At 38.7% G+C, this 7978-nt stretch overlaps 1 protein-coding gene across 1 annotated transcript in view; it reads right to left on the bottom strand.

The window, feature by feature from the left end:
- The window catches only part of cubn (cubilin (intrinsic factor-cobalamin receptor)), a 155737-nt gene that overhangs the window by 51659 nt on the left and 96100 nt on the right, over positions 1-7978 (bottom strand). Inside the window, exons 35-39 of the mRNA XM_008438250.2 lie at positions 5767-5895; positions 5527-5659; positions 5143-5348; positions 2577-2758; positions 1880-2072 (exon numbers count right to left, since the gene is read on the bottom strand). Of these exons, the coding sequence (XP_008436472.1) occupies positions 1880-2072; positions 2577-2758; positions 5143-5348; positions 5527-5659; positions 5767-5895 (843 nt within the window). The remainder of the gene's footprint in view (positions 1-1879; positions 2073-2576; positions 2759-5142; positions 5349-5526; positions 5660-5766; positions 5896-7978) is intronic.

Below are 7978 nucleotides of genomic sequence, written 5' to 3'. Positions count from 1 at the left end.
TGCAGAAAGAAATTACTAATAAGATATCTTACATAGGCATAGTTGTATGCTCTATATGGAGATGTTCGTTAGCTGTGATTGTATATCTCCCATTTTTGTAATTTATCATTGTTTATTAAACTCTGAAAGCTGAGAGACTTAGAATGCAGTTAGATGTGCCCTGTTTTTTGAGCACCTGCCCCTTTAGTGGTCTCTGCACGGCCCTGCTGGGTGATGTATGCCTTGGATGCAGCTGCTCCACCATGGAAACCCATTCCATGAAGCTCTCTGTCTGCTGTTCTTGAGTTTATCTGAAGGCCACATGAGATTTGAAGGTCTGTAGTGATTGACTGCAGAAAGTTGGTGACCTCTTCACACTGTGCGCTTCAGCATCCGCTGACTGTCAGTTTACTTGGCCTACCACTTTGTGGCTGAGTTGCTGTCGTTTTCAAACACTTCCAAGTTCTTATAATACAGCTGACAGTTGATTGTGGAATATTTTGGAGTGAGGAAATTTCACGACTGGATTTGTTGCACAAGTGGCATCCTATCACAGTTCCATGCTGGAATTCACTGAGAACCTGAGAGCGACCCATTCTTTCACAGATATTTGGAAAAACAGTCAGCGTGTCTAGGTGCTTAATTTTATACACCTATGACCATGAAAGTGATTGGAACACCTGATTCCAAAAATTTGGATAGGTGAACCAATACTTGTGGCAACATAGCGTATATGCAGCAGTACTGTAGACATATAAAGTGCCCGATTTAGAGTCTTCAAAACAGGTGATACAAAATAATCATAGTCCAAATGTAACAATGTGTAAAACGTATACATGTTGACAAAATATACAGGCACATTCAATAAATTAATTTTAGATTATTTCAAATGAGATGCATAAAAAGTACTGTATTTTCCTCACTATAAGGCGCACCGCATTATAAGGCGCATAGAATAGAAGCTACGGTAGAGGCTGGAGTTACGTTATGGATCCACTAGATGGAGCTGAACTAAAAGACGAATGTCTAAAGCCACTTTGTTAACATAAAGAATGTTAACAAAACAGTCCGACTCCGGTCGGCGAGGAGAGCCTTCCGCCACTGGGCCAGGGCGTGGCCAGACGATGGTCACCCTTCTCCGTTCGCGCACATCATGTTGGTGGAGAATGTGGTGCTAAATGATCTGCAGACAACCTGATTATCAGGTCGGCAGGTAGATAGGTCAGCCTAACTTTATTAACAAACCAGCGTTCTGACAACTATCCCAGCATGCACCGCGTGCTTCTTCTTCTACGGGTAAAAATGAAATCGCCGGCTGCTTACCATAGTTGCTAGACCTGTTGTGGCTCAATATTGGTCCATATATAAGGCGCACTTTCAGCTTTTGAGGAAATTCAAAGTTTTTAGTTGCGCCTTATAGTGCGGAAAATACGGTACTTAAAAAAATCTTTCAGTAGTTACTGAAGATACTTTTTATTGTGCTCAAATACCTGTTAAAATGTTATTTATTGTTCTGATGTAGTATTCTGATCTTAAATGTCATGATTTAATTAGCTGTTAGCATGAAATCATCAAAATTATAACTGTAATAAAACCTTGAAAACATCAGTCTGTGTGGAATTGGTCTATTTAGTGTGTTTCACTCAGTGATGGAGTCATTGTAATAAGTGAACTTATTACTGTGAACCTTCAATCTATTTGTGATACCTGCGTAATTCTTTTTGGCTACAGGAGGGCTGATGCCCCTCTGCAGAAGTTACTAGGTGAGAATACACCCTGGACAAGTTTCCAGTCCATAATTCAATCAATTAACAATTGATTAGCTATTTAACTGACTAAATGTATCATAAAAATGCAATTTATTAAATAAACCAAACTGGGAATCATCGTTTTGTCTTACCTGGTGTAATAGTAGGTGGTGGTCCAGAGTCTTTCACAGCTGTCCAGTCCACAAGGAAGCCTCGTCCTCCCACTACTGAATCTGATTTGAAGTGCAAGGTGACAGTGCTTCCTGAACTTCTAAGTGGAGTTGGTAAGTTCAGACCACAGAATGTTCCAAGAGGGTAGGAATAAACATCTGGACCATCAAATATCTGGAGAGAAATAAAGATTTTTGACACCCAAAGACACTTGTATTATTTTTACCTGGCTTTTGGCATATGTCCAGAGACTCAGAGGTTTTGCAAAACATTTCAGTTGTACAGTAAGAGTGTACAGGCACAAAATGCCATGTCATCCAAAATGCTTTCCAGTTCCTATTGCAAAACAAGGACCAAACTGATAGTAATAGGTACAGTTTTAATGGTGATATTATCATTGTCGGTTGGGTTAAACTTAACCATCTATTTATAAACAGTCAAACATACTACAATAATATGGCAACATCCAACTGGTGGAAAGGTACCAGAGGTTACTCTATTTCCAGAATCTATTTTGAAATCATAATCTAAATATACAAAAAACTTCCATCCAGTTGTTTTAATATGTAGCACAAATCGCATGTTTTCTATGTGCTAAACATGTTAACCAATCATTTTAATGGAATATAATCTGATACGATCATAAAAAACTTGATAATATAGCAGACATAGTCTTACTTTTAATTGGTCATAGTAGCAGTTATAGAGGTCCTCTATGTCCATGTCCAAAAAGCTGATTTGAATGTAGCTATCCCCTTCCACTGTTATGGTCCATCTGTAATTGGCATTATTGGGATATGTCCTGGGAAACAGTGGTGATGCAATCTGACCCGATTCTCCCACCAAATCAACCCCGTACACTGAGGAACACAGACAAACTTGAAGGTTAGGTTTACAGTCCATCCCAAGTTTGGTCTATCTATCACGTTGCAATTTATTGATGAGAAAAATTAGGTTTTCATAAAAATTGTGTTTGTGTTTTTAACATTCTGGACATAGCTTTTGGAGTATTAGATAATGTTGTTTTGTTGGCATCCATAGGTTTTTCCTGCTTTCAGGAAAAACACTCCATAGTTAGGTAGGTACGGTCATTTTATTTATATAGCACTTTTCAGCAACAAGGCAAAATGCTTTACATGAGTTAGAGGAAATACAAACAAAATAACAAAAGAAAAGCAGAAGAAAAACAAAAAAGTACTCCACAATTTGTAAACTAATAGTTTGTTTGGATAAGCTAATAGAAAATAAAAGTAAAAGTATAAAAAGTTGAATGCTAAATGTTGAACTAAAGTAATAAGTAGTTTCTCTAGATATCTAAGTTTGTTCTAATTTCTGCTATGGGTTGAATGAAGTATAAAACTAGATGTTCTTCTTCTGGGTTGCTAAGCAGATAAGTATAAGCACTCAATAGTAGGACAGGACAGGACAGGAGAGAAGAGAGGAGAAAAAAGTGACTTGTTTACATAAACTCCAGAAGATTTGAGATAGCCAGTCAGGCAAGGCTAACACAAGGAAGCCAGATTCAGAATAAACATTTTATTTAAATTGGGCAGTCTTAAAATTTTTGTCTACCCTAGAATCTTAACTCTTACATCTCTGTATATTCCAATCATCCCAATTAGTGTGGGTCATTCCCACAAGGCCGAAATTAGCAACTTCTCCAATATTGATTCCATCCCACTAATGAGTTTTAGAGTTCAAAGTTTGCATGGGAAGGAATTGCATCCCAAACTTGCGCCTCTGTCCCACAGCATGTCTGTCTGAGAGTTCGCTAGTCGGCCCAATCCATCACAAATTTGTTGATATGCTAGATATCCGCTAACTCCAAACATCAGACATCCTGGTATCATGAATCCAAATAAACTCAGGATATGTCCCACTGGGTGTGTCCCTGCAGGACACATGGGCTCTCCTGTGCCCAGTCTTCTTGACCAGATCCATAGTTCGTAGATTATGGATGTGCAAGAAAAAAATAAAAGCAGAACAAAACAAGAAAACAGAGCAGAGCAAACAGGGTGAAAGTGGGTAGGAAGAGAGCAGATGAAAAAAAGATGCTGCAGATGCCCTTCGTCTTTCAACTCCACAGGTGGTCAGCCCAATCTCTTTGATGTTAAAAGTAAATAGAATGAACCTTTCCCATACACTGTGTGGAATCTTCTGAGACAATTGCTTGTGATTTACCAATAGATTGTAAACCAATCCCCCATTTGAGAAAGGGAAGGACTTTGTGCCACTATAATTCCTGTAAATAAAAGAGAAATATTGCATCTTGCAGGCATGTTGAGTGTGGTTTCTGTGAAAATCTGCTTTGTTTGCCATCAACAAAGGTTTCATTTAAAATGGACATGAGGTTAGCTATAGGCTATGATCTATCTCCTGCATTATTCCAGACTTTTTGGTTTGGAAAAGCATTTGGAAAAGCTTTCTAAACGTTCTGGGTAACGGCTGTTAGGATTGCATGTTCCCCACTGACATCAATGATCAAGAATTTCTGATTCAGCATGTCAGCAATGACGAACCCTGGCGACGGAAACAGAGATTCAGTTCCTCCAGATAAGAGGCGTGTACTTTGAGAGAAATTGCGACTGCCAATTGGATAGTTACTGATAAACCTCATAAAATGATTGACAAATAGGTCATGTCCATTGGCTTGTGGCAAAGCTCTGAGTCAGGGTGCATGATCCAGACAGTGCAAAGTGGATGGTCAAAAATACCTTTGTTTCAGTGCTTTATTCCCAGTGAATAATTGTACTCAAATCAAAGGTTTAAAGTTTTCCAACACTTTCAATGTTTAGTTGTTATTTTATTAATTAAACATTTTAAACTCAAACATGCTGGGGTTTAGCTGAAAATATTTTCTCACATAACATGAAAACCTCTAGATATAGACACAGAGATTTCATTGTCATTCAATTGCACATTTAAAAATGTTACATTTTTGAATGTACAATTGAAAGAAATGTCATTCCAAGACTCCAACAATAATAGATAAATAAGTAATGATAAGAGTATCGATATAAATATATACAATAAAAGATTAAATTAGTGGGTGACTAATAGTCTTATGGCATGAGTGATTAAGCTGTTGGGAAATCTGGTTGTTCTGCATTTGAAGCTGCTGAACATTTTCCCAGAGGGCAGCAGGGAGAACAAACCATGGTGAGGGTAGAAGGGGATCCTTAATCATTTAACACATTGCAGCAGATCAGGATCAGTATTCTATTTTTGAAGATGGAATACTTACAGTGTGAGAAGGTGACTCTAAATCCGGCCCCACTAACTGATCCATCCGAGACAAATTTAACCCACAGGATGTGACCAGTCACAGATGTGTAGTTGGAGGGCAGCGAGGCTCCACAGAAGCGACCAACAAGAGATCCAGTTGAACTGCCTTCTCGGATTTCCAGGTAGTCATTTTGACAGTCTGAGTCTCCTTGAAGGTGAAACATACTGAACAAAATATAGTTTTTAGCAACACACACAAAAAAAACAAACAAGCAATGTATGAAATGTAGCAGGGTGATGTGGTGCTATGATATTAGCAGTGACTTAATGGGTTGTTTGATAGCAAAGACAACAAACAAAACAATTAAATATTTTTATCTGAGATAGTGTGAAGGAAACTCACATAAATGAGATCTGTATACGGTTCCCTGGTGAGCTCCTAAGTGTCCAAACGCATTCCATGTTTGGAGGATAAGCATCTGGATAGTTAGGGCTGTTAAATGCACCACTCTGCATCACCAGATCCCCGCCACAACCTGAGCAATTAAAACAAAAGGACTTAAGAAAGATTTCCCCAATATCTCATTAGCAAAGTGTGAGATTGTCTTAGTATAAGTTTGAACTGATAAAGGTTCCACTTTACTGGAGGTGGAGGCAGAATAGACAGCTCTAAACCCTTTCTTGGAGACAGAGTAATCAGAGATGAAATTGATCACCAAAGAGCTGCTGAAGGACGTCACGGGATGTGGTATTTCAAAGCCACAGTAGCGCCCTGACAAAAAAAACAAAACAAGTTTTTTGGTCAGTTAGTTAGTAAAACCTAAATTATTTTTATTGGATAATTTAGAAAATAATGCAATCACTTTTGATAACTTTTTGGAAGTTAAAATACACCAAAAGGTAAAAAGCCCTAAATAGTAACGTCATGGCTTTGTAAGCTTCTAATTGGGTAATCCAATACAACCTTTGTGGGTAACACTTTATTTGAAGGGGTGTGAAAAAGACTGACATGACACTGTCATAAACATGACATAAAACCTGTCATGAACATGAATAATTCTTCATGAATATTTATGACTGTTGTCATAAAGCATCATTCGGTAAATTATGACACTTTTAATACAAAGTTGACATTATTCAAAATGTCTTTGTCATGACAACTTGACATTAACCAAGAAATCATGATCAGACATAAATTTGTTATAAAAGTATTACCGATTAAACTTTAACAATTAGCTTTATGTGGTAATATTATATTGCTCTGCCATTTTGTTTAGTCTTAAATTTCTTAATTTAATTGATCCTAAAGTTTTACAGCAAGATGTCTACAAAGCCCTTATGAACTTAGCATTTGAAACATTTTTTAAGGCTGTTTTAAGTAGTGCAATACACCATCTCCACCAGTGAGAGGCAGCAGTGCACGAACAGGCGTGCAGTGTGTTGGTGAAGAAGAAATCTTCCATAATGGTCAGACCTCCTGTTTAAAAAGAAGCCGTAGTTCAGTGGTCCCCAAAGTCGATCCTCGAGGGCCGGCATCCTGCATGTTTTATTTCTCTCCCTAGTGGTAGCAACAACCTCCTCAGCAAGTCAATGTTGTCCTTAGGCCTCTAATGAGCCATCATTAGAGGCCTAAGGATGCAGGTGTGCTAAACCAGGGAGAGAACTAAAACATGCAGGATGCCGGCCCTCGAGGACCGACTTTGGGGACCACTGCGCGTAGTTTGTCACCTAATACATATAAGGTATGTGTCTTATTAACTTTACATTTTCTTTGAGAAAATAACATTGACTATGTTCTCTTTCTTTGTAATGTTAGCTATGAGCAATTCAAGCCAATCCTACCTTGCTGTAAGTTAATGTTGGCTAAAGTTATTAAACTCCATTACTGTAACATTAGCCCTTAATATTAAACACATTTAATATTAAATTTGCTAGATATTAATATTAATTTGATAGATTTTAATCTAGCAAATTAAAAGCTAATATGTTAGTCAAAGTTATCCTTTATGTGCATTATTTAGCAACTAGGCTGATGTGACACAGTGCTTGTGTTCTTTGCTTTGGCAACTTTAGCCACATGAAGACCCATGTTAGCCTAAGGCAGAGGTTCCCAAACTGTGGGGCACGCCTCCTAGGGGGGCGCCGTGCCATTGCAGGGGGGGCGCGGGAAGCCGTCTGGATGAACCCCTCCCCCTCCAAAAAAACCATGAACACTGTATGTGCTGGGTGTGTACCTTAGAATGGCCAACTCTGTTATTCCTCTGTCAATTTGATACAGTAGGGGCTTCCACACTTCCCATATCTGTATCCTCTGTCATTTTTATCTTCAGTTAAAACTGTTTAATCCATTAACATATCGTAACCTGTTTTTCCGAGATGCCTTTAAACGCAACATGAGCGCTACGACGCTCGCGCTGGGTTTACACCTGTGCGGCAGTGAAGGAGACCTGCTGCTGCTGCTGTGCGGAGCTACGCAGGTGTGTCTTAGAATCATGGCAGCAAACCAGCAAAATGCAAATAACTTTTCACAGTTTTTCCCCCAAACTAAAAAACTGTTGAGTAATGCTGTTGGATGCAGGTAAAGTTAGCTAAAAAATAACTAGCTAGCTATTATCAATACAGCACCTTAAGCTTGTTAACAAGTAGCTTGTAGCTATGTTCAGCTACAATTCATTTTGCAGTGATTCCACAGCCCACTTAACTGCGAGGCATTCTTTTTCAACTGTGGAATACCTGGTCTCTCTGTCTTGAAGCTTCCTACTGAGAAAAACAATAGGATGTCTCTCACCATCAATGTCCTGCAGCAACACGGCACCAAGGCCTACTCCAGAGGCGTCAGTTTGCAGTATAAACGG

The sequence above is a fragment of the Poecilia reticulata genome, linkage group LG20 (assembly GCF_000633615.1).
Source record: "Poecilia reticulata strain Guanapo linkage group LG20, Guppy_female_1.0+MT, whole genome shotgun sequence".
Taxonomy (NCBI): domain Eukaryota; kingdom Metazoa; phylum Chordata; class Actinopteri; order Cyprinodontiformes; family Poeciliidae; genus Poecilia; species Poecilia reticulata.
Note: the sequence above shows the minus strand (reverse complement) of the source record. Positions and strands in the feature narration are given on the sequence as shown.